Source organism: Charadrius vociferus, unplaced genomic scaffold (genome assembly GCF_000708025.1).
Source record: "Charadrius vociferus isolate BGI_N301 unplaced genomic scaffold, ASM70802v2 scaffold244, whole genome shotgun sequence".
Lineage (NCBI taxonomy): Eukaryota > Metazoa > Chordata > Aves > Charadriiformes > Charadriidae > Charadrius > Charadrius vociferus.
In genome coordinates, this window is record NW_009648822.1 from 5,386,112 (window position 1) to 5,414,035 (window position 27,924).

General features: G+C 39.1%; 1 protein-coding gene across 1 annotated transcript in view; it reads left to right on the forward strand.

The window, feature by feature from the left end:
- Positions 1-27,924, forward strand: part of SSBP2 (single-stranded DNA binding protein 2) — a 207,966-nt gene that overhangs the window by 144,766 nt on the left and 35,276 nt on the right. Inside the window, exons 5-6 of the mRNA XM_009886887.1 lie at positions 10,452-10,541; positions 26,933-26,992. Coding sequence (XP_009885189.1) covers positions 10,452-10,541; positions 26,933-26,992 — 150 coding nt within the window. The remainder of the gene's footprint in view (positions 1-10,451; positions 10,542-26,932; positions 26,993-27,924) is intronic.

The window sequence follows — 27,924 nt, forward strand, 5'->3', positions numbered from 1 at the left end:
TGTAGATGATGAGGAAAGATGCGCTCCTTTGGAGGATGTCTGCGAGCGGCTGTCTCTTTGTGGTGGCTGTAGAGGGAGCCTGAGGAGATGAGCCTCACTGGGCTGGTTAGTCTTGCATAGTAGGGAAGTATCCATAAAGGCTTTATTTGGGGTTATATGGAAATTAAGATGTTCCAGCATGTATCTTTAATTTTCTGATGCATGTCATTTTCCTGAAAATGTTGGCCTTGTGATCACGTTTCTGCTTATGGAATTAAATTCAGGATGTTCAGGGAACAGCTTCGCTCTTAAGAGAAACAGAGAAATCTCTTCAAAAGAATAATAATATTGTGTGGTGGTTTTCTAATTGCAGTCCCTCAGTGTCTTAAAATGAACACATACTTGTTACGGAATTAAGCATTTATTTTCCAGCAGCCGTATACACAAGAAATAACACTGATTTTCAGTTCATGAAATTCAGGCTAGAGACTCTAAAGAAATGTATTGTGTTACATAGCACTAACTCAATCAACAGTGGAACTAATGTTCAGAAGATCCAAATGGCTGCTTCAGTATGTTTTCTCCATGGAAATGTGCTGTCAATATTATAATATTGTGAAGTCACATATTTTCATGTTTTAGGACAGAGTAATAACATTTTCAGCACAGCCTTGAAAAAGACAGAGATAGACGTCTGTAGTTAGCATTTTAGTAATGGTTACTAAAGAGGAATTTCATGACAGGAAGATCCAGACGAGAACACCCAAATATACTATTTCTTGAGCAGAGGAGCAGTTTCATCATGAGTTAAACTCTGCAGTTTAACTCCTTCTGAAATAAAACTTATTTTTTTGTGCATATGCTTTCTTTTCCAGCCAGTTACATGTGGAGACAAAAACCATTTTGGATAGAGAAGGAATTACTGAGTTTTTCTTTTGTCTTTCTCTGAAAGTGTGCACACATTGCCAAGTTTGCAGAGTAACTCCTAGGTAACCTAAGGATGACCCCAGACTGGTTCACTTTACATTTCTTAACCAAAATTCAGTCTTTCAGCTCACAGCATATTTGTCCATTTGTGTTTCATAACTTGGAAAAGACAGATGCAGAGAAACTTTAATCTTACTGTTATTAATCACGATATTCTTAACATGGTAGAGCACATTGACTGCTGTGTGGAGCGCAGTGGCGTGAGAACTGGAATACAACACTATGCCAATCTTAAAATCTTTGGAAAACAAAATGAGTTTAAAAATTAGAGTAGTTAAATTATTAAAAGACCCTCTGCCAACCAGCTAGCTTACTGGAGAAAGCTAGGGTATAAGATAGTCCTGTTATACTAGTCTAACTAGCACAACTGTACCAACTGTGAGTTTTATGTAGACCATCAACAGAACAAAGCAGAGCGTGTTTGGAGCACAAAGGAAAACCTGGAAGTGGTCAGCCCACTTTGTGCAGTATGTCATGGCTTAAGCACACTGACCGTCTGAGCGTTACTGAAACTGTATTTCTAAAAATTAGCTTTAGGTACCAGTCTTTGACCTGTTCAGAGAGGATGCCGTATGATCGGTCACCATTTAAAATTATTTGGAATGATGATTTCAGGAGCTAGCTATATTTGGCTATGTATATTACAAATCTGCAGCAAAATTTCTCTTTTTTTTTTTTTTTTCAGTCCTAATACTGAGAAAAGACAATAGATGCAGTTTTGTATTTCAGCAATTTTAACTGTAAAAGCAATGCTTCAATCTGATAAGACATATTTAAAAATTCAGTCAGATACACCTAATGTGTCACAGTTGTGTAGGTTACACAGTTTCCTCTGATCGGTTTCCTGCTAACTCCGTTTTAGGAGAAGCCTCTTCGCACATCTTCATTCAAATTCCTCGTGATGAGGAAGGCAGTGGGTTAAACCGGTGGTCTGCGATGTCAGTTATTCAGCAAAGATGTGATCTGGAGGTGCAGCTTGGGAAAAAAATAGCGCGTTGGGTATTTTGCGTTTGTTAAGGCAGCAGACCGAAGCAGCCGTGGTCTCCAGGGAATCTGGAGGAGGGGTGTAAGTGTCACTTCGGGAAAGAAGTAATTTCATTGAAATATCACTGCAACTCAGCTCCAAGCTGCAACAACAGTGTTTTGTGTCCTCAAGTGCCTTTAACTTGTCAGCAGCATGGTTATTACTGATGAATCTGATAATACTGTTGCATTTTGTCAAACGTGTAACATCATAACTCAGTTGGCTATAGCCTTTGGCGTTCGATTTTGTACGTAGGTATACATTACTAAATAACACACGGCTTGGAATTAAGCTGAAATGAATGCCCTTACTTTCCTAGAAAACTGTCTGAAAACATTATTTGAAATGTTACTCTTATTTTTTGTGTCTTCATAAGAAAATAGGAAAAGCTAAGTATTCGGTTTTTAAGTATAGTTCTGTTCAGTTTTGCAAAAGAATGGACAGAAATATGATACTTTATTTCCTTATTTAAAACAGAAATTATTTTTGCACTTTATTGTTTATAAAGTGAAGATTCTGTTGATACCTGTGCATAATAGTGATTTTAGTAACTTCTGGTGAATAATAAAAGTTCATTTTACAATAACTTTTCTTTATAACCATACTTTAGAGAAATGTTTGTCTGGAAGTTGTATTCTAAATAATCCAAGAAGAAGCAGCTGAGAGAGGACTGAAGTGCTGTCCTTTGACAAGAGTTTGAAATCTTTTTATTCACTGATAGCAAAGCTTTTCTTAAAAATAATTTCTGTTACCCATAAAAGTATGCTTCCAACCTAATACCTGGGTTTTAGTTCTGTAATTGAATCTCACTGTCTCAGCTAAGTGGAATGAAAACCCCAGATTGGGCACTGGGGTGCAGTAAAACAAACTGTAATCCTACTTCAGATATGGGGAAGCTTTGCTTACAGTGGCGTTGTTTTGGGGGTAGGATTGTTTCACGGGGGGAGCAGAACGGAGGGAGTCCCAAACCATGCCACCCTCATCAACAGGTCTTTGTGAAGTGAACAAGTGTGCTGATATAAACTGAGGAAACCATTTTTTTTTCCCCAAAAAAGATTAAATGTGAATTTTTTCTTCTGCTAACAGATACACAACTGGGCTAGTAATAGAATTAATATTATATGGCATTGTATATTCTTTATCACTCGTAATAATGTATAAGATGGAGTGAATGGAAATACAGTGCCAGAGTGCAGATCAAACTGTAAAGAGCTGCAATTTGAGGAAAACTGAGAAGTTACGAGGAATAACATTATGACCTTGTACAATTACAGTTCTTGGACTACTGCAGTCATATGAATGCCTTCCTGTTACAGAATAGAAATTAAACATTTTAGCCAAATACATATCACTGGAACGACACCAAGAATTAATTAGGTCTTGTGATCCAGATCTTTGAAATGGCTTGCTTCTACCGATGTGATGAATCTACCTTTTGGGGCAAGATATTAAATTCATTTTAAGTAAATCATGGCTTCTCAGTCTCAGCGTTATGGTTCTTTTGTGTGCAGCTGAGCATGCAAAGGGTCTGTAAAAGGAATAACAGCTTATTTAATTTTTTTACTTTATTTTTTTTGTTCAGAGTGGTGAGTAGTTTTATGTTCTATCTTGGAGAAAATGAGAAGGTTTCTAGTGGTTCATCAGCGTAGTAGTTCCTCTTAATATTTCTTTCTCTGATTTGTGGTAGGTAAAAAATAATTAAGCATTATTATAGTCACTAGCTAATGGCTTAGAAATACTTGGTAATTTTCAAGGTGAAGTGTTTACAAATGGAATTTTGCTGATCTTGTTACAATGTTGGCTACAGTATGTCTGGCACGTTGAAGCTATCAATGACCAGAAATGAAGCACGTGGTAAATGTGATTGGAAATAGTAATCATCCATCATTTGTCTTTCTAGAAAAAAAAAATAATCCCCAATTAAATTAAAATTTCATAACTCCCATAATTTCCTAAATTCATGAACTTGACCAAATATTTATCCTTCATCCTCAGGAAAAAAAGAGAAACAACAATTTTTTAAGCACTCTACTAAAGAAGTCAACACAGTTGTGTCAAAAATCCTCAGTAAAATGTGGTAATACACAATTTTACATGTCAATGTGTGTTCAGTTAGCGTGTTGTTTGTTTGCAGTAAACTGGAGAAGGCATGAAATACTGTGAATTAGAAGGTATTCTTTACGGTAATAACTAGTACATTGGTAATAAGTAGTTACGTTTTGGTGCATTATACATATCTATGCCTTTATGGGAAAGCAACCAGAATGCTGTGCTTAACTTAACAAAAATGCTGGAAAAAGGAGGGTATGAGAAAGTGACAAAAATAGACAGTTGGCTTTTGGGTTGTTTTTCTCTTAGTATTGCGCTTTTGGTGCATCAGGGACTGGTCACAGCTAAACACGATGGCCCTAATGTCATCTGTTCCTGTGTTTATTTACAGTTGTCTAAATTGGCATCGCTGGATGTGATGAATTAAGCAATACTAATTTGAAAAGACGTTTGACTTTCATATGAACTTACTTGTACATTCATCTCAGAGCTATCACCTACTGACTAGCAAAGTCTTATTTATGCTTAGCATCAGTGTGAGTTATCAGCATGGGTTTCAAGGAGATATCTACCAAAAATTCAAACATTTTCTGCTTTTCCTGCCAACAGTATGCTGCTGTCATCAGCGTTTCAAACTTGGTACCAACGGCGGTTGTAGTTTCCCTGTGTTGTCCTTCACATCCATCCTTACACATTGGCTGTGCAGTTTAATGTCATATGAACATATACAGAGCTAACCTGAGATGCTGAACTTTTCTGCTCTTGTTTTGATTCAGCTGATTGTATTAGTATCCTTCATGTCAGAATATTTTTCTCTTGTTACTGTGTATTTTGGCTGCATATATGAATATATGAAAACTTTATATTAATACTTCTACCATAATTTTCAAAGGACATTTAAATTAATTTAGGTTAGAGAGCTCAGTGATTCTAAAATAAAATAGTAATTGGTTTACTTATTGCAGGATCAAAATGATCCCTAACACCATGTTAAGTGCCAGTTGTATCTATATTTCAGTACTTGAGGAGTGAATCCATCTGAGTCACGTTAAGGTTTACATGAAATGTAACTGCATATATAATACAGCTAGTTCTCGGAATTGCTCTGTAGTAGATATCTTATGAAAATACCACTCTTGATGAAAAACCTGTATTTCAGAGAAACTGATTTAAGCATTATTTCTGAAGATCTTCCCCAAATTCTCATGACCTAACTTCTCCCTGAAGCAGGATTCAGAAAGAGGAAAGAAAGCTAAAGTATGTCTGGTATCTCTTATAATAGTTTATACAGTACGTGAGCAGTTTTTTCTGATTATCATTCAAAATCAGATATGAAATTTTGGAATGTTCAAAAGCAAAGCTTTCGGTGAGTTCCTCCTATACCATAGAGTGTTTTCAGCAAGTGCTGGTTAGACTTTGTACTTCTGAGATCTGGCATAAACACAAAGTTTCTTGGGTATTTTTGCTTGGTTTGTTGTTCCTTGACCTTAAACCCAGAAAAATAGTGCATAAAACATGCAGTTGCAATAATTCACAGCCAGTTCTGCAAGAGGATGTTTCTTCTCAGACTGTTCATCTTGTAGGACTCATGACGGCAAGCTTGGAAGTCTGTTCTTCCCGAATGCTCTCAGACACATTTGCGCTACAGAATTATACCAGTATGAAAATTTTTAAATAATCATACTGCTGCTGCTAATTCACTTTCATGTGTTCACCCTGGGCTGCCTTTACTGCCCCACTCACGGTACATCACACTCACCACGCATCAAGCCACACAGCAAAAAAATGCGTGAACCTTCTAGGTAGGCATTGCAGCGCCCTCCAGACAGCACCCCGTTTTACCCTAATATTAGGGAGTAAGGCTCTGTCAGCCTGGAGATCACCTGTGGAAGCGTCAACAGGCAGTTGCTTCCAGCATTATATGGAGGAGTGACAACTCGGGGTGACGGTCAAGCGTTTGCAGGCACACCTCTCGTGTGTGCTCTGTGACAGGAGGTGTTGTAGAGGGTGGGAAAGCACAGTAGCATCTGCTTTGCGTATAGCGAGAGGAAACGTCTTTAAAAGGGAGAACCGACTTTCTAAGTGTTTCAGACTCTCCCTATAGAAATAATTTATTTTCAAGAGAGAGACTCAAGCTAGCACACCTGACAGCACTGGCAAGCAGCTGTGCCTTACCAGCTCTAGCTCCACACCTTCTTCCAAGCCACAGTTATTGATGTGGCTCCTTCTTCATCCTGACACTGTTGCTGTGCTCTCAACAAGCTGTTGCTCCCTCTTCCACTTTGATGTCTGTTCTAGCATCATTAAATCCTAAGATAGGGGTTTAAACTTGCCTGTGTCGTGGACACTGGTGCCAGTAGTTTCAGTGTCATCTGAGGCACTTCCTTGTCTCTGCCTGGAGTCCAGCAGAGACTTTTCCTTGCCTGGTCTTCACAGCGCAGTGCTCCACTAATGCGCTCATGCTTTGCCACAGAAGACAGAACACAAGGACACTGCCTCCAAATAAGCCAGTAGCAAGATAAATTGACCTGATGCTTGATGCAGCTGAAGAAGTGGGTACCCACCGCCTCGAATGATTCAGCAGGGTCTAGGACTGTCCAGCTAGCTGAGCAGATTCAGGGCTGATGTAGAGGAGGTTTATGGAGGAGTCTTAGATGATGAGGGAATTGAATGGCCAAGAGTGGCCATAGATCTGTCTTACATGTGAGGTCCAACTTCTCTCATCCGTCATATATAACGTAGATTTCATCATCAAGTAGACTTCTAAAAAAGTAGGAATCTCCGTTTCGTAGAAAAAATAAGTAACGCGGTAAACTTCTTACTTTGGATAAAAATAAGGATGTCTTACTCTAAGCAAAATACCTGAAATTAAATGCCCAGATTAGTTACTGAGCCAGATGAGGATTTTGATACATAAAGTCAAGTCCTTTCTGTGTAAAACTCTTCGATTGCAAATGGAATTCTTCTGTGAGCTTCTGTCATAAACCACTAATTGTGATAGCATCAAACAATGACCTATGTGTTGCAGACTTCTCTCTGGATTTTTATATTTCAAATACTGTACTAATGGAATAACTAATCTATTTTGTTTTTATTTACTTGTGATTTCTTTATTGTATAAGCCAGCCTAAACGGAGACTGTTTTTATTTTTTTTAATGTAGTCATCTATCTTTACGTTGTCGAGATTAGCTTGGGTAGAACAAAGAATGACCACAGTAAGTTTCATTCAGGTACACCATTTTGATTAATAATTGTGAAGAGATACCATAAATTCAGTATTTTAGCTGCAAAAGCAAATACAGTTTTCCGTTTTTAAGGAGGTAAGATACTGTACAAAAAGATTAGACCATTTAAATTTTCCTATTTCATCTTTTTATGAAAAGCAGGGGAAGGAAATTGCAAATATTTAAAATGTCAAACTAATTGAAGTATAAATGATGAACAACTTGTAATGCATGCAAAAAGAAGCCATGGTTTGCTGTGGGACTGTGAAAGAAGAACTGAATAATTCATCAGGATAGAATAAATAAGAATATTTCAATGCAGTGGTTGCAGGTTTGTTTATTGATCTACCTGGTAAAAGTTCTTAGATGTTCATATACATATAGATATATCTTAACAGATGTAATTTTAATCCTTTTCTCCCCATTTTGGGATAATCATTACTTCTTTCTCTCTCCCTTTTTTTAAATTGTTAAGTATGTTTTACCGTTTTTCTTTTTTAAAGGGATTTTCAAAGTGTGGGAAACAGCATGAATACAGCAGGAGCAGATCCTTATATCCCTACAGGAGCACTGCATCCTGCAAAGTCATTCCCTCCTTCTCTTACAAGCATCCTTTCGTAAAGTGGGGGCTCTGCTCTGGCAGAGGCCACAGTTGAGGAGGACATCTAGGACCCACTGAGTGCATTAAGGCACTCTGACATGCATTAATGCCTGGTATAGTTTAGCTTAAATAATGTGAGTAGGAGCGAGGGAACCTGGGATGGGAGGCTTCTGAAAACTGTTTGTGTATCGGAGGAGGTGCTGATCAGCTTTGTTTCTGAACTTAACAGGACTTCGCTTGTCTGGCTTCATGCTGTTGAGATGTGTTTGCCCAGTGATTTGTCATAGTCTGTTCAAACGCTTTATTCTGTAGCATCGGCTCCACTGGACATACTACAGTGCGTATAGCGTGGCCGGTAAAGCTGGACACAGCTAAGATAGTGTAGGGGCAGTCAGGAATTAGTATGCAAGGAGGGATGATATTGTAATAAGATTCATCATTATTAGTGCCCCTTTAATGGCCTACTCCTTCTTAGTCAGAGACTGCAGTGCAGGCTATTTTGGACATCTTGAGATGCTCAGGCTTTTAACATCATTGATTTTTTTCAGTGATGTCCCTGTTGTCATTCTTCATTTAGAAAGCCTGTACCTATGGAAGTAAGATCAACACACTGCACTCAGACTGTACCTGCACCTATTCGTGATTTCACTTGACGTTGTTACCTGATGATCAGTTAAAACAGGTCATTTTTTGCTTAATAAAAAAAAAAAGCTGAAAACTTTCTCATCGATTTTCCTTTGGAAATGTAGATAATCTGAAAGTAATTAGTGGACATTCACAGAAACCACGCAAAAGAAAGGAATGGTAACAAAAATATTTTGTTCTTCAGGAGTTATTTCTGTGCATTCACACCACTTGCTTTTTGCCCCTCTGTCTGGGAGCCCCCAAGACTGCAACATACCTGAGAGAAGTACCTGAGACCTTCCAGGGAGTCACATGATTTTGCATGCGTCTAAGCAGCATCGTACTCCGGTGTCATGAACTTTAAGCGGTGCTCAAAGAATGGCAGTGACTAGCGGGGAACCGTCTTTACTTGCTACAGCTTCATAGGCTGGTTTGGTTGGTTTGTGGTGGCCTCTCACAAGAAGGTGTTACAATTCAAAAGCATTTGCTAGGTCCAACTCACCTGATTGGATTTTTCTATCAATCAGAATTTTAACGCTAATCCTGCAGACCACAGATCCTTGCATAAATAAGGCCCTTTATTACAGGGTTTTCTAGTGAATCAAAGTCTTGCACTCAGTTCTGAAGCCAGCACTTTCTGCAGGCTTTGTATTTTAATGATACGTTCTATACTTTTGTTTGGAAAGAACATAGAGCTTAGATGCTAAATATGCTGCAGCTAGTTGTTCAGAAATTTGATTCTAAAGCACAGCTTAAGCCATTGAAAAATTTGTGGTAATTAACTGAATATTTCCTTTCTGCTTGGTTTAAAAAGGTCAGCCCTTCTTTGTGCCAGTTTTCGAATCTTTCCAGCATTATTCTTTAATTTCCTAGATAGTGTGCCAAACACCTGGAAATACAATTTCCAGATCTGCATCTTTTGGATATCAAGTGTGAGCGTACAATAGAGTGATAAGTTAATAAACATAAGCCATTCATATTCTGTAGGGCAGATACTGGCAGGTCATTAGTAAGCTGCAAGTGGTTCTCCGTGCATTGTGTGTGCATGAGTACTTTCACAGAACATTGTAAGCCTTTATAGGTGATTCAGCCTTATGCCCTACAGAAACATATTGCAGGAAGGAAGACTGCTAGAAATTAAAAGTAATTGAGGTTCCAATACATGACAACAATAACAGTTTGGCTTCCCTTTTTGTGACGATCTCCTGCTTGTAAATTGCCAGAAGCAATATTCTTTACTTGCTTATTCCAGCTGAAGGATTTGCAAAGGTAACTAATTTCATCCTCTGGTTCACTTCTTAGAAATCCCTTTTTTCTTTTCCTTTCCAAAAACATAACCTGAATTCTTCTAATTCGTCATGGTGGTTATTTTGGGGGTTGGTAAAATCACAAGCATTACCAGCAAAATCGTGAGCATTCCTTCTTGTACTGTTTGTAACAGAATCCTGTCTTGAAGCTTGGTGTAGTTGTGAAAGAATATTACTGTCTGCTGAAATTATCTTTAAAGTGCTTGGAAATTGCTGGTAAAATGCATAAGTTTTTTATGCTATATGTTTATCCTTGTGCATGTGTGAGGGTGTTTATACACATAATACAAGAAAAAAGTGTGCAAGTTGCATTCACATTTGTATGTATATAAAGACACGCTCAGATGCAATATATTTTAAAATCTAGTCAAGATTTATCTAATTCACGCATATTTGTGTACCCATGCAATCTCTAGCATCCTTCCCCTCAACATACATTTGTTATTTTAACAAAGCATTATACCTGTATAAATGAAGACTAAACACTATACAATTTTAATTTACCTTCAGATGAAACAATGACGTTATGGCATATACAGATAATTGCTTTCTGCATTTTGCTCAGGTTTCGGGGGTTTTTTTTGGTTTGGGTTTTTTTGGGGGTTTAATGCCTACCATGCAATGACAAAGGTTTATTCTCCTTTGTTCTTTTCAGAGTGCTGCAGCAGCTCCCAGTCCAGTGCTAGGAAACATACCCCCAGGAGATGGCATGCCAGTAGGTCCTGTACCACCGGGGTTTTTTCAGGTATTCAGAAAAATTGTGATTACAGGAATTTTAGGATAGAAAATCCACCGTTATACTGTTTACAAGTCTGTAGAAAAGGTCTTGTTCTAAACTATGTCTCACTATATGGTGCAATACTTGAGAGTTTATTTCTCAACAAAAGTGAATAGGTGGAAAGGAAGGGATCTCTCTGACTGACAGGTATTTCTGTTACGAAATAGTACAGCACAACTAATTTCAAAATTTCAAGGATGAGAAATGGTGCCAGTTTATGAGTGGAGACTGAAAGTGTTTGAATATAATTTTAAAGTAATTTCTTATGATAATATACATACATTGCATTGAAACTTTAAAGTAAGAATGTTGTTGGTTGTGTTTAGCTCTGTGGTAAAACCACAGGCCAGATTTTTAATACGTTGAAGTTTCGGTGGGAATTAGGCCTAGGCAATTAAGAATATCCCACTGAGCATCTCCTTGCACATTGAAGATCTCAACCCTAATGCCTAAAAAAAAACCAACAAGCCAAGCATTTAGGCTGTATGTTGCTTCTGTTAAGTTTTGTCATACGTGAAATTAAATACCCAGTTAGCAGTTTGGACATTAACAGTACAGAATACTGTGATGGAAAAAAATGGCAGCTTGTAGTGCAAGGCTGGCCTAAGAGTTGTAATCCAAGACTGGACCACTCCTGTGAGCGAGCTTGCAGCTCCTCTTCACCAAAGCCTCAGTTGTTTTCCTCCACGCTGGCAAAATGTGGTTCTGCGTCAGGAGCAAAAAGTAGCAGCATCCCCAGCGTTGAAACAGCTCTTCAGGAGGAAGAGAGATTTCCACTTCACATGCTTGATCTCATGATGTGAAAGAAACAACCCAGATTTCCAGGATTGTGATGTGGGGAGAACATCATGGTAGGACATTCCGTAAAATCCAAGTGCTGAAATGCAAGTAGAGACTAGTGTCTTTTTCCTTCTTCCCTGAGATACATAGACAAAAGAAACATGTTTTATCTGGAAAAAAAGAAGAAATGTTTTTTGTTTTGTTTTGTTTTGTTTTTTTATTTGATCCAAATGGTGATTGTACAAAAATGGTAGGATGTCAACAATTTATTTATGCTGTATGTAAGTGACGTTATTTGTATGGTCTTCCTTCTCCCACAGTCACAGAGGGAAAACTGCTATCTGCAGTACCGATACCTCCATAAGAAACCCTAAACCTGGCATGAGCATGTTGTTTCCTTCATCAACTCAAAAACTGAGGCGTGATTTTTAATACATGAATGAAAAAATATTTGCAAGTGAAATAGAAAATATCTTACTGTTGCCAGTGACAAAATCCTCGGGAGTTGGCAGAACTGATTAATTATTTTATTTCTGCTTTTACTGTTTTGAACAGCTGGTTAGGTAGATTTTTTTTAAACACAATTTTATCTTAGTTTTTATATTGCATAAATATTTCACTTTTTCTTATTTTAGCCGCCCACTCCAGTTGCAATGTCAAAGGAATTAAAGTTTCATTTTTTTTCTTTTACTGTCTTTGAGGACAATTAAGAGGGGGAAGGGGCACAAATAGGACAAGTATGTGAAGTACAGAGGAGAGAGTAACTATTTTAAAGGTTTTGCAGGAGGAGGGTGTGGGAGTTTTGTTTTTAGAAGTGTGAAAAGACTTCTAGCCACTCTAGTTCTTTAAAGATGTAAGGAAGACAAGATGATAGAAAGTTAAGTATGGGTAAACTTTCCTTGTCTGTCAGTATCTGACTTTAGTCTTACTTGAAGCCCCACCAACAGCCTGCTCTTTTTGCAAGGCCCAGCATTGAAAATAAACAGAGGGAAATCCATTTTTAGTGTAGCGTAGTTTGTGACATTAATCAGAGCTATCATCAACTCAACAGTGTGGCCAATGAGTCTTCTTCAGGGCAGGTTCCAAGAGCTGGCCTTGCACAGTCTGGTCTGGACTTCTCCAGACACCACCCTTCACCTCTCCTTGAAACTGCTGGGCCTGGGCCATCGTGTCTCTCTGTAACACGCAATATTTAAGATTAATACCTTACAGTTTTAGTTGACAGAGCTCTACTTTCCTCAGTTGAATGGCCTTGTCAACAGAACAAACATCTTTCGAGAGATTATTAGTTTTTGCTATAGTCATCTGCGTAAGAATATATGCAGAGAAATAACATGCTGGTTAGCAAATCCAACGGCAAGTTTGATAGCAGATACGTTGATACGGTTGGGAGCAATCCCAGGAAGGGGAGCTAAGCCAAAATCCAGTCAGTTACATAGCAGTGTGCTGACGCTGTAAGGTGTCTGTAAAGCCAATATGTGCCAGCAGTCAGTGACAATGTGTTGTGGTGTTGGAGTGAGAGTTATCAAGAATCAGTTAATATCTGGTTGTAATACTTTCAGATGGAGCTGCATCTTACCAATGTCAATTTGTCTGAGGACAAGAAAATACATTGGCAGACATAGCTGTGTATGTGAACCTTGAAAATTGAGGAGCATCATCTGCTGCTGTAAAAAGCAGGTGAAAGACAAGCAAGAAAGAGAAAGTCATGGTCAAAACTTCCTACTTCTTTCATAGGTGCTTTCTTTCTGGTTCACCTTTAACTAGGCAATCAGTTCCTGTATGCTTTTCCGCAATTCCGCTGATCCCGACTGATCAGAAGAGTAAACCAAAGCCACCACAGAAAACTTCTGTCTTGGTTAGAATACTGACAAATTTCTTTGGACTGGTAGTTTTCTTTCACTGAGAGGTTGGAATTCAGATCTGCAACTTATTCATAGATTATGAAAATGAACAACTTTGTTTTTTAAAGAGTCAGAAGATTATAGAAACAGTGGGAGGTCGGTGCTCATATCAATATTTAGCCCACTAAGAATTTATGCTACAAAAGCGTTGCAACATTTCAACTTTTTGCAACCTAAAAATTATCTAGAAAGTCATCCTGGAATGATAAGGATGCCTTTTGTTGCTTCATGAAATGTTTGGATTGGCCTAAGCTAAAGCTGTTGACAGTCACTACCTTCCAGCTCTGCTTGGCTAACTCAGAATTGCTAGATAATTTAAAGTCATTTCATTTCTCATCAGTACTGGCTCTTGGTTTTGCACTGCAACTCTATTTCAGTGTGTGGCACTCACCACTAACTGGGACGTAAGCGAAGTGGATGCTTTTGCTGCTGCAATTGCTTCTTATCAGGCAGGTCAGGGGAAGGTGGGGACCGTGCTGGGAACCAAGAAATATTACCTGGGTTCTGGTTTTATTGGCACTGCTGACCACTGGCATTATTTCTGTGACCTTTATTTTTCATAAAAGAAAGTAAGCTTCTTTTATTTTTTTTTGTAAAAGAAAATAAATTTTGTTTATTTTTAATAAAAGAACATAATGCAGTGCACTAGTACAGCACATGGAGGTAGATAAGTGTGGGAGAAGTATGTTTTACCAAACAGAATCTGGTAAAACTCTGCTCTTTGTAAAATGAGTTTTTCACATATATATAGGCCATTATCACTGATGCTGATTAGCAGCCTCTGGCATTTTATGCCTTGTCCACAGAAGTGGAGTTCTGAAGCCAGTGGTTGAATTTTATCTTGTATCTCTCTGTACTTGTATTTTCATAGAATCGTAGAATGGTTTAGGTTGGAAGGGACGTTGAAGATCATCGAGTTCCAAACCCCCTGCCATAGGCAGGGGGACCCCCCCCCCCAGTTTAAAGGCATTCCCCCTCGTCCTGTCATTACATGCCCTAGTAAAAAGTCCTTCCCCAGCTCTCCTGTAGGACCCCTTCAGGCACTGGAAGGTGACAATAAGATGTCCCCAGAGCCTTCTCTTCTCCAGGCTGAACAGCCCCAACTCTCTCAGCCTCTACTCATAGGAGAGGTGCTCCAGCCCTTGGATCATCCTCATGGCTCTCCTCTGGACACGCTCCAGCAGGTCCATGTCCTTCTTCTGTTGGGGACTCCAGAGCTGGACGCAGTACTCCAGGTGGGGTCTCACGAGAGTGGAGTAGAGGGGCGAAATCACCTCCCTTGACCTGCTGGCCACACTTCTTTTGATGCAGCCCAGGATCCGGTTGGCCTTCTGGTCTGCAATTGCACATTGCTGGCTCATGCGGAGCTTCTGGTCAGTCAGCATGCCCAGGTCCTTCTCCTGAGGGCTGCTCTCCAGCTGTTCCGTGCTGAGCCTGTATTTGTGCTTGGCATTGCCCTGACCCAGATCTAGGACCTTGCACTTGGCCTTGTTGAACTGCATGAGGTTGGCTTGGGCCCACCTCTCCAGCCTGTCTAGGTCCCTCTGGATGGCTTTGTTCCCCTCCAGCGTGTCTACCTCACCAAACAGCTTGGTATCATCGGCAAACTTGCTGAGGGTGCACTCGACCCAATTGTCCATGTCCATGACAAAGATGCTGAACAGCGCAGGTCCCAGTCCCGACCCCTGAGGAACACCACGCCACTCGTCACTGCTCTCCACTTGGACATCAACCCATTGACTGGAACTCTTTGAGTGCGACTGTCCAGCCAGTTCTTTATCCACTGAGTGGTCCATTTGTCGAATCCATGTCTCTTCAATTTAGAGACCAGGATATCACGTGGGACAGTGTCAAACACTTTGCACAAGTCCAAGTAGATGATACCAGTTGATCTTCCCTTGTCCACTGCTGCTGTAACCCCTTTGTAGAAGGTCACCAAATTTGTCAGGCATGACTTGCCAATTCAGGTGTTCGATGGTGATCACCGCAGTGCTGATGGTCCAAAATGCAATGCCTTACAATGATACAGTGGAAGGAAGGTGGTAGAGTTGTGCACAATGATTATTATCAATTAAATGATTTTTTTTTTAAAAAATGTAATAGTTTACAGTGTCAAAAATGAAATTTGGAAAGTCAAGAAAACAGGTTTATGTGGAGTTAGGATGTGCCTCAATTTAATCTACTGGTGTATATGTATTTTAATGTAACTTTAAATTTCGTAGCTACATTTTTTTTGTCTTCATCTTCTTTTAGCACATAGAATAGATGATACTCTGGAAATAAATTGGGGTTATACAGTGAATTTGCTCTCGGTTCATTAGCAGTGAAACTGAATGTGTGGGACTGGAGGACGGGCGAAAACAATAGTTCTGTCATACAAGACTCTTAAACTCCAAATTGGAGACATCAAAAAAGTTTTAGAGTTGATTTTGGCTCAGGCTGAAATAACAGGTCAAATGTAGTTAAATGAGGGTGATGTGTGGGGGGTCAGTGCTTCTGGTTGCTTTAATAAATACAGAGCCTCAGAGAAGGATGATGGTTGAGAATCAGAGTGCGAGCCTGGATGCAAAAAAATGTATGCAATTCATGTTTTCTACGTTTTTTCCGAGTTACACAAGATAGGTCATTTGAGTTCTCTCTTCTCATGTTTCTCCACCTATAAAACAATGTCATAATGGAAGATCTTTTTAAAAGATTATTAATCTTTTGGGCAATAGACACGATAAAACAATCTTAGATTGAATAAGGGAAAGGTGACTGTATAAATTTCTGAACTGCTCATCTAACTCCAGTCTGAGTCTCAAAATTCATCATCAATTTGCCAGTTTTCCTCTGTAGACCACATCCTGAACGTGGAGCTAACGTGTGAGGAAGGTGCTTAGCTACTATGTTAATAAAATAAAGTAATTTAGCAAGGTATCTTTGCCTTTTTTAGCATCAGAGTTACTCTGTTGTTAGTTTCATGTTATGGCCATCCACAGAGATCAATGTGACCTACTGTTTGTCTCTCTTTTTGGAGTGAGTCCTGTCTGATACTGAAATGGTAGGACAACTGGAAGAATGAATAATTTTATATATATAATATATTTACCTTCAAGTCTAGACACTGGAGGATGCATGTAATGTCAACAGCCAAAGCTTTATGCAAGATTCTAATAAACTCATTTAGGGTGAGTTAAATTCATCCTCTTCTGATCAAAGACGATTGGGTCATAGAATTCAAAGATGCTCAGATTTTCACATCCCATCTTACTTCACTTTATGTCCTGAGGACAGACAGCATTTTTCACCAGGCACGTTACTTAGTGCCACTTAGATACCAGCACAGCAAGGTCTTCAGCGTTCAGTACTAGCCTCACTCCCTTCTTCTTGAAGACAATGCGATCGGAAAAGAATCATGTTTTATACTTGCACATGGTGGTACAGTATGCATTTAGAAAATAACGACATGAACATTTGGAAATTTCATCATGGAAGTTTTGAACCCTGGAAACACTTCTGTCCCACAGCACACTCCAGTGTGCCCATATGAAGCGTGAGGGTTGTGTTCAGGTGCAAACTGCTGCTCTTCAGCTAGTGAACTTCTGGCTCATTTCCATCCGTCACTTCACTGATCATTAAATCAGCTAAAAAAGTTGAGATATGTTACATTTGTATTTTTGCAGACTGTTTATTTGATCTTTGTGGACAGTATCAGCTTTAGTAAACAAATGAACAGAAGCCAGAGGGAACTTTTGGAGCTTGTGTTCATTGAAGTATTTTGAATTTTTAAACAGAATGAAAAGTATTTATTTCAAAGGATTGTTTTGATCTTTAGTTACTTTTCTGGTTTCAACACACCTAAATGCAGAGTGAGAATGATAGAATAGTTTGGGTTGGAAGGGACCTTTAAAGGTCCTCTAGTCCGACCCCCTGCAATGGTCAGGGACACGTTCAACTACATCAGGTTGCTCAGAAGTTCTGGGTTCTAATCCAGTGGAATTCTTCATGTTTCTCCAAGTTAGTGATAACTAGCACGGCTGCATATCTGACCCTGGTAGCTTACTTTTGCACTGCAATTACGAGAAACATTTAAATGCATATTTAATTAAACACCAGTTATCTTCACCTCTTTTATTACAAGGTTGAGAAGTTTGCCATGTCTGCATCTGTACAAGGAACTTGTCTGTTTTTTCAAGGCATTTGGGCAGGTAACAACATTAGGTTTATACTTAACTCACCTGAGAGACACTGCGGAATAGTTAACTCATCAAGTGCAGACTGAGATTTAGAGGAAGCAGGTTGTTTGATAACTGACAGCACACTTGTTTAATTTGGTCATTTTTTTAGAAGTTAAATTCTACTGCTGGCTATACCTTTTCACATGAAAGTAAAGCACTTTCTCTTTTAAATGCATTACTTTTTTTCAGCAAATTTGTTAGAATTGGTTCTGATTGAGCTTACCACTAAACGTTATTTCCATAGGGCATACATGTTCTAAATGTTCTACATGTCAAGTAGTTAGTTTGCTTCATTCACCAATTTGTGATTATCAGATATACTTGGAATGGCATGGGAAAAATGTGTCAACACCATGTTTGAAATACAAATGTTACATATTCCTCTTATATAATGGGGGGGGAAAAAAATACCAAACCAAACCCAACCCACCAAAGTAATGTATGGCTGTCATGCCATCTAGTGGCAGTTTTCATTCTCATTTTAGCTCAATCCATATTATTCTGAAGTATTATTTTTAGCCTTGTTGTGCCTTAGTAGAGCTGACTTAATGCTTTGGGAGAGCATCATTACAGTAAGACACATGAGCAGAAAGAACTTTTCCATTTCTCTTCCTGCCTAGCATTATTATTTGCTATTAAAAAATTAGTTTATGTAGCATTTAGATAGTGAAAATAAGCCAAGTAGGTGAATTAAAAGTCAATAACAAACACTTCTTGCATTTTGAAACAGAAATAGCAAACTATTTCTATATAAAAAGAAAATGGATTTGTAAGCTTCTGTATAAGGCTGTAAAATACCTTTAGAATGTACTTTTTAAATTTATATTTAAAATATTTACAGTAAAGTCATAGTATGGTACATTTCAAAAAAAAGAGAGCTTGTATTATGGATTTGATAAATGCAGCATTTGATTAAAACAGTGAAATCTTTGCTATACCTCCAAGAAAACTAGCGAGCAAGATGATAATTGAGCTGTTTTCCAAGGGGAAGTATAGAACGTCTGCTCCTTTTTAAAAGTCGTTGGTCAAAGTCTCCCAAACAAGTACAGATGGCACCTTTACATCTCCTCTGATTCCGTGACAGCTGGGCTTAAAGCAGCCCATTTGTGGTTTCACTCAGTCCTTGCGCTCACTTTAATTAGTGTATTAGTCTCCCAGAAGCTATTGCATTGGCCAGGGATCTGCTGGGTACATGATCCTCCGCCTCAGCCCCTTCACGCTCGCAGAACATCCTCCCACATTGCTCATTTGAACAAGCATCCAGCAGTAAGGAAGATGAGGAAGGAGAAATCCTCCAGCGTCCCTTTAAGGTCATTCTGGAATGTCTGTGTTGCTTCTATGAATTGTCCACCGAGGGGTCGTTGAGTTTTCCTAATTCCAGCTGCTCAATTACATGACTAAAACTGGAAGAAGCAGGCGTCTCTTAGACTGGTCTTTGCAGGACCATAACGTGTGCCTATATCGATTTAAAACCTTTTGTTTCTTTTAAACCCCTTTGAACTGTTTCAACTATTGTCTTCCCTTAGCACTCATGTCGTTTCCTGGTTTTTCAGGGCATTAACCTTTTTTATTCCCCATCTTCAAACAGCCATACTTCACTAACAATGGCAGCATCCTTTTTCATCACTTACCTTTCACTGCTGATCCTCATGTTTTCCCCACTTTGGTAGCATTACCTCTTCTTTCATTTTTTAAAACTAAGATGTACAAATGATTAAAAATGAACTGGAGTATGCCTGCAAAATTAGCTGGATTTGCTACAGGTTCACACCCATCCTAAATTCCAGTGGAGCAAATGGCATAATTGCCCGTGAAGCAGTGAAAAGTTAAAGAATTGCGTCCTGAACAGGGCAGATCCAGTGAGGTCCCCAAAGCCTGAAGAGCATCAGTTTGTTAAAACATTACTGTGAGTGAATAAAGCTACAAATACAGCTTTTGAATAAAGCTAGCAGCTTTGGTGCGCCTTGAAAAGCTTTGAAAATAGGTTTTAAAGGGGATTTTTTACCCCTGGGTTTATAGAGTGAATGTTAGTAAGAAGAATTTTGTTGTATTTTTGAAATCTCCATTGTTTGTAAACGCGTCCACCCCAGTATAGCAGACTGACACCCACTGAGAATACTCAAGTGCATAAAATTTTGCGTATGTCTAATTCTTTGCAGAATTGGGATCTGTGCATTTTTGTCCTTGCCAGTATCACACTGTATTTTAGAATATTTTAAATTTTTAAAATATTTTTTACTTCTATACTACGTGAGAGGGAATTAGCATCTAGAAAGATCTCTAAGCAGTTTGTTCCTCTCTTTTGTGTTCATTTTCTCTAAATACCAGGAATAAAGTCAACTTTAAAAAGATAAAGGTGTCCGATGTCTGCTGGCTATGATAATTCTATCCTGCAGTTGTGGTAATGGCTTTACCGCTCGTAACTGTTAGAACAAATTAAAACTGCTCAGCTGGAGTAGCTCTGAGCCCCCGCGTCCCCCGCCTCCCCTTCCACGTGTGCATCTCGAGCAGCCACAGACCAACGGTGGGCTGTGGGGTGGTGCGAGGGGAAGGGGTGGAATTGGGCACGAGCCACATACCTGGGAGATCTCTTCTGAACTTTTACAATCTTATCCTGAAAATTCAAGTTCTCTGTTTCTGCATTAAACCTCAGAAATTGAAGGTTACTGACCGGATAACAAAATTGGCGTTACAGTTGCAGCTGATGTGTACTAAAGAGAAGGGAAAGGGTTGTCATTTATATATGATGCTGCTTCTGCTGAGGTTAATTCAGTTCCTGTCATAGCCTGACTTTCGCTTTTTACAGGAGCCACAAGAGCTTGGGTTTGAGGCCAAAATCCTTGGATGATAATAATGCGTGTAGCTTTGAAATAATATATTTGTTAAAAATAATAGCAGGAATAGCAAACTCCCGCTTGTCGTTGTCAAAGTTGTTCCAAAAAATCAATTCTATGTCATAATCAGGGGTGACTAGAAGGTTTAATAAATTTACGGAAATACTTTCTCAAGATTAGTGACCCATATGTGTGATGTCTGAATTCTAAAAGCCCAGTTTGTTGCTTTGTTGGTTTTTTTTTTTAAAAAGATAATACTTCTTCATGTTTTGGTTTTAGCTTGTCAGGCTTTAAATACCCTATTTTCTGTATTATTTGAATTTAATAAAAATGAAAGTAAAAGCTGTTAACCTGGTTTAAAGTGCATGTAGTAATAGCCCTTTTAAAATTGCTTTTCTTTCAAAATGACCATTAAATATCACGTGCAGAACGTAGCCCCTTTCTCTCCCACTTGCCAAATCTTCATGAGCATGAGATAATGGTATTTCCCGTGAAGTGAGACAGATGTAATAACTGTAGAATTCCTAAAGATCATCTATCATCAACATGAGTGCTATTTACATTCTCAAATTTCTGAGAAGTAGCCAGGCAAGTGGGCAGATCCTGATTTTAGCATCATGGAGAAATGTTTAGCTAGGGACAAAAAGATTTTATTTTTTTTTTAAAGAGGTTTTGTTTCTTCGTTTTTCTGTGCAGAGTGTGCAAGGTATCTGTTGCAGTATTCTTTCACGTGGTGGAATAAGTCCTGTATTTCTTGAGCAGGGATAAAGCATTAACTTTGTTTGAAATTCCAGTATTGTAACTTTTGGAATTTTAGATTCCACAGAGGTCTTTGGAAGGCTTTTTGATTTTATTTTTTTTTTTAATTTTTAATTTTGCTCTATACTCTAAATTAAATCAAACCTCTTACTGTTGCTATTTATAGGTTGCTGGACTGTGTCAGGCTGCTCTTAGAAAACCATAAATACGGAAATTATTTTCTCAGGGAACTTCATCTGAAGCACAGAGAAGAGCTTGCTCATGGAAATAGGTTTGGTCATCAGGAACAGCCAGTGTAGAGAGAAGTCCTGTCTTGGTGCTGAGAATCTAACACAATTCCCTGTGAAATAGGGTAGATGAAAACAGCTAGCTTGATTTATACCGGTAGGTTACAAGATGCGTAGGTCTAACCCAAATTTTGTCTCTGAAATACTTTTGCAAAATATAAACCAAGGACCTCTAACACTGTGGTAACCATTTGGGGGGCGAAGGAGGGTTGTACAATTAACAATGAGATGCAGCTGAATAGGAAAATAATTTTTTCTTAAGAATTGATGATAGCCTGTCCGAGCTTTGCCGAGAATAAGTTACATGTTTGTGCTTATCAGCAGGCTGTGCCAGCACAAGAGTGTAATTTAGAGAGCTAATTTATTTTCGTCCTGGTTAGAATTAAAATGTGTTAATGAAGAGTGTCCTATATGCTGTGGTGACTGTTACTGCTGATGGAATTGTCCACAAAAAAATGTAGAGGAAACTAAATAAAAGAAAGCATAGAATGGTCAACTAACTTGGATAAATTCAATTCGCTCATATTTTATGGTTCACCACTGGTACTCTTCAAGAGTACCAAACCCCATTTCATTGAGTATGGGAACGGTGGTAGGTGTAAAGCACCTCTAAACCATTTTATAAAATATAGGAGTCTTACGGAGATATATTAAAATGTTACATCCTAGTCATTTTTCAATACTGCTGCCATAATAAGAAAATGAAATAAAAGTATCAAGCAGTCTTATTTCTTACCATTCGGACTATAAATAGTTAAATGATGTAAATCCTTTTAACCAGGAATAGAGTTTGAAGCCCCCAAAAAGATGAATAAGAATTGTATTTTCAGAGACAGAATATGTAACTTGGCAATTGAATTCATTTTTTAATTGAGGGGAGAAGAATGAAGAGTTTTTATCATTTAGAACGTTAAATGAATAAATTAAGAGAGTTGGTCATTATGAGAATTCCCGTTTAGCTTATGATCTTGATGCTGGCAGCTTGGACCCTCTTACAGTACCTGCTTTTCAAGTAGTAGCACAATTAATTTAAAATAATTTGTCATAGTGTGTACAGATTAAGTCTGTGGTTCCATTTGTAGCTTCTAGTGATAAGTAGTGTTTAGAATTTGTGCTGATTATGGTGACTGAATTATATGAGCCAATTAATACCATTTCAGTCCTTTTCTATATTGAGTGCTAAAACTGTTTCACCTTGTATCTTTTAATTTGTGGTGTGCTTTTGTTACTCCCCTAAGAGGTGTTCTCCAGTTAGGAGCATCATCCACCTCTCAGGGTGTTGAGAAGTCCTATCTAAGGAGATTGTTCTAAATTTGGTAATGCAGATTAAAAAAAAAAAAAAAAAAGAAAAGGATGCTGAAAAAACAATTGTCACTTGGTTTTGTTTGCTTCTAAAACCATGAATTTCGAGGTGTTTTTAGGAGGCCCTGCAGAGCAGTGTCTGGTGCAAGCAGAACCCGTTCTTCTGCTTTCCTAAGCCATGTGAAACGCAGTAAAAGCACGGCATGGGCATCCTCTCCCAGCTCTGGATGGAGCTGTTGATAGAGGCAGATCCTCTCTCCCCACTGTCCATCACTGCCCCCACAGCGGGGTGGTGCTGCCCCAGGCTGGGACAGAGGTCCCTGGTGGGCAGGGTTGTCCAGGGGAGCCCACCTGCTGGTGGCTGCTCAGCCTTGGCTGACGCTGTGGTGAAGTACCCAAGATACGTAAAACACCTTGTCTTTCCCTTTTGTGAGATGTCCTGTAGGAATGCTCGTCTTGGGCACAACAGGAGGGCCCAGCTGGGCAGGGGACATCTTCAATGGCTTGAGCACTCAGTGCATGGAGCACATCCCTCCTGGGGCTTCCATGCATGGTGGTTAGCAAGACACGCCGCTGCAAGCAGATCAGCATGGGAGGGTGTATTTTGGCTGGATGAGACTCAGTGAGCTATTGCTCTGCATTCTGCGACCGCCTTAAATGTAGTCATCTAAACCAGATTGGTGGTGTGCTTTAAAAACGTACCTTCTGTCCTGCTTTGACCAACACGTTTTTTTCCGAGCTGAAAAAACCTTGTAGTACACCTGGCTGGGAAGTCGTTAATGTAAATCTGGATGAGCGTTGTTCTTTTAAGCTACCCTGACTGAGAAAGGTGGGTTTCTTCATGCCTTGTAGACAGGGTTCTCCTGTTGAAGCAATATTCATTCCATTTTATTCCCAGCCCAAGGTTTGTTCACTGGCGTTCTGGCTCTTGGTATTTTTATGGCTAGCAGATGTGTGCAACCTCTCCATTACTCATACCCAATAACTGCAGTAATTCATTTTGAACTGCATTTATTTGTTTTCCTGGTGTGCGTTTGTTACATGAGGTTGTGCTATCCAGTATAACAATTCATAGGGTATCACGTAATATGTATGTATTGGAATAGATATGGGTATTTACAGTAAATTTAATCTCATTAGGAATTCAGTCTCAATAGGAATTGAAATGTAAGCAATATTCAGGATTAGTTATATGACTGTGGATTATAGTAAATTTTGCAATTTATGTGGGACAAAATGTGGTCAATAAATGTAACGATATGAGTAAAAAAAGGATAAAAATGTCAATGCAAAAAAAACCACCCTTGCATATTTGGAAGCAGTTAAATTATATTCCCAGCTTTTGGAAGGGAAGTCAATTTAAAGAAAAACAGTTTTCTTGAATATTTGTCTTACTCTACCAGTATTGGGTACAAGAAAACTAAAACTAAACAGACGTGACATTGGAGAAGTTTAGTAACTGACACAGAAGTTAAAATATTTAAGTTTTTCCTTTGGTTGTAAATTTTTTGTGGTAAACTTAAGTACTAAATGCTGGTCCAAAACAGTGTAAATCTTTTAGAATTGTCCTGGAACATCACTATCTCACCATTTTCTGCAATGCTATATGGACATTTATTGGTACTTATATTCATCAAAACATATAGTTGTGCTTCCCAGTTGTTCATACATTTTCCTGCCTATAGAACTATGCAGTGTTTGTATCCATGGATCATCAAGAACCATAAGAACTATTTGAAATTTACTGGATGAAGTCATTCATTGCAGTTCCACTTGGGCTCAGTTGCTTAAAGAATGGGAGAAGGTTTAAACACTTCCACAAATATGTTTAAGGGGAATGCATAGATAGATAAATATGTACAGTACATAAACCTTTTTTGTAAGACAGAGTTGTATCAAAGAGGCTCCTGTAGTTGTTCCATGCAATGAACTCACAAGTCAGTTAAGAATAGATGCACTGGCTCTCACATTAAAGTCTGCTTTGATGACTGCTTAGGAAACAATGCCTCAAAAAAATGTAACTCATGACTTACTTATAATTTCAGAGAAGAATCCTAGACTTTCCTCTGTAAGGCTTTTATTAAGTAGACCTGAGACGAACCTAGATCCAGACTTTCTCAAAAACCTGAAGCAGCTACTGACCTCAGGCCTCTCTCTTCTATAGCACATAATTTCAAATGGCTTTTTTGTTAATCTTTTCACAATTGTCATTGAACTTTCTTCCCTAGATTGTAAACCCTCTGTATTTTAAATTGCTTTCTAGTACCTGTTTTGAACATGTTTTTATGTAGGTTACTTTGTTTCACTTTTCACCTGATTCTAAGATGTGAAAGATTCCATTAATTTTTTTTAATGCAAGATAGAATTATGGAATTGTCGAGGTTGGAAGGGACCTTTAAGATCATCAAGTCCAAGCATCAACATAACCCTGCCAAAACCACCACTAAGCCATGTCCCTCAGCACCATGTCTGCCCATCTTTTAAATACCTCCAGGGATGACGACTCCACCACGTCCCTGGGCAGCCCGTTCCAATGCTTAACAACCCCTTCCATCCTGAACCTCTCCTGGCATAACTTGAGGCCATTTCCTCCTGTCCTATCACTTGTTACTTGGGAGAAGAGACTGACCCCCACCTTGCTGCAGCCTCCTTTCAGGTAGTTATAGAGCAATAAGGTCTCCCCTCAGCCTCCTTTTCTCCAGGCTGGACAACCCCAGTTCCCTCAGTTGCTCCTCATAAGACTTGTGCTCCAGACCCCTCACTAGCTTCGTGGCCCTTCTCTGGACACGCTCCACCACCTCAATGTCCTTCTTGTCGTGAGGGGCCAAAACTGAACACAGCACTCGAGGTGGGGCTTCACCAGTGCCCAGTACAGGGGGACGCAGGAAAAACCCTGTTAATAATTTTTGGTAACATAATTATAATTCTTTAGCCAGCTATTGCTGCTGTTAATACGTGCATTACTAGCACTGGTGATCACTGGCACATTGGTTTGTAATGCAGTGCTGCTGGTGGAGCTGAATTGTGCCAGTCATTTGTAAAACAGTGATGTTGATCATGGACTTTTAGTGACCCACCAGTGGTCCTCAGCTACAGCTGACTAGACAGTTCCTGTGTAGGTGTATTTGTTTCTTTTTGAAGAGACCCCAAGGAGTGGGTTTAATCGCACAGCAGCTCGTTTGTCATCAGAGATTGCCCCGGGAATTCACAGCAGACTCCTTTCCTCTATCTCTCTCGTGTCTCCAGTGACAGTGTCATAAGCAGAAGTGAGCTCCTCTTTCATGGTACAAAGAATCGGTCTTTTTTGTCCTTGGATTCACAGTCAAAGCATACTTTCAGCTTGTCATTTTATTTTGGAGCTACAGGTACATTTGCTTGCCAAAACGGTCCTCTTCATCATCTGTTTAGTCACATGTTTGTGCCTTTTCCCCGTAGATCTCACACTTGCCACTGATCTCCTGGATTTTTATATTTCTAGATTACTGTCACACTTTGGGATGGAATAAGTAGAGATGATAAATGTATTTATTTGCTGTTACTACCATTTGTTTATCTTTCTTGACCATGTTTGTGGGCTACAAAGTAGTAGAGTAGTAGCCAACAGCCACTAGGACATCACAGGGTGCAGGAGGGTACTACAGATTTGGGTGTATATTTGGTTTTGAGAGAGGAGATGTACTGAGTGGGCGTGGAGATACGTTTGCAGTGATGGGAGGAGTAACATTGAATTAATACAGTTAATTTAAACCATGGAAGTTCTAAATATTTATGACATAAACTTCAAATCTGTGCCCTCGCAGGTAACATCTTGTATTGCATTTTACTGCCTTATTATGAAAAAGTGAATGGAAAGTATTTGCAAATTGCTTTGCTGTTACTTGCCTCTTGACCCTCCCCAGAACATTTTTCTTTTATATTCCAAGGCTTCTGTCTTTCCTTTCTCCAGTGGAAAGTACAGATGTGTGATTATACGATCTAAATGGTTTATTATTATTACTCACAGTTAATGCGTTAAGTGATTTATATCCTGCATTCACAATATCTGTCACAAAGTTTTAACTATTGTGTTTTAGTAGATGCATTCACTAAGAATCACTAAATTTATTCAGTTCTGCTAAACATTGCGCAATAATATACTGAACACTCTGTAGAAGTATTTAAGCTGGATGCCTGAGGTGTGAGCATGGTGCAAGCCATATGCCCAATGACTCAATGCAGTATTTACAAGCTGAGTTGAATATTTAGCAGTATTTCTTTTTTTTTTTTTCGTAGCCTTTCATGTCCCCTCGGTACCCTGGAGGTCCAAGGCCACCTTTAAGAATACCCAATCAGGTAAGAATTTGTCGCTGATGCAGTGCTGTGTTCCGGGGTGATGGTGCAGTGCTGGGAACAGTGAACGTTGTCTCATTGGCTACCAATGGCTCGTTGGCTACAAAAATCACTCAGTCCCTCTCCGCCCCATTTTGCCTGACTATTAAATAGTTATTTTGATAAGGTGTGGTCATGCCACTCCCAGCTCACTTTCCTGTGCTTAATTAGTGTCTGCACCTCAAAATTTATTGTGCGTTAAGCCTGTCTGCAGAGGGAGGGGATCATTGCCTCCTACAGTGCAGCGTTAACATCAGCCAAACATCACTCCCTGCCTTGAGATGAAGGCAGAACATCCCCATAGCTGGTAGACTCTCTAAACTTTCCTAACCACATCAAGAGGTTAGCTCTGAGATCTTTTTTACTTAATTCTACATAAAGTGCCTTACTCCCTCCTATTCTTTGTTGGATATATGAAGTATATTTATTCCACAGTAAATGTGGAGATTATTGGTGAGAAACAGATATCATAAAGTGCTGAGGACTTTATAAAAGCATCAAATGCCTGATTTTCTCTCAGCTCCATCAAAGGATATGCATTGCAGTGTAACAAGAATGAGTAATGAGCTGCTGTTCGTCAGCAGAGACCTTTATTGGCCCATCTGTGACAAGATGGTTCTGGAAGCAGATAGCATTTGTATTTTTAAGCTATCTGTAGTGCAGACAGAGGAGGAGAAAGCGGTCGTCAACAGATGAAAAGTTAGAGATAAGCAGACAGAAGAATACCAGTGGAGCTCTGAAAGAAAAACTGGGTCATTTACAATATTGGGAAAGGTTGATAGGACAGATAGAATGCGTTTTTTAGTGCAACTTAGACTTCCAGGACTGCCTTTCTTTTTGTCACAGCTTGATGAGGAGACTTTTCCGCTCCAACCTCAGTTCTGGGTATTTTTTAT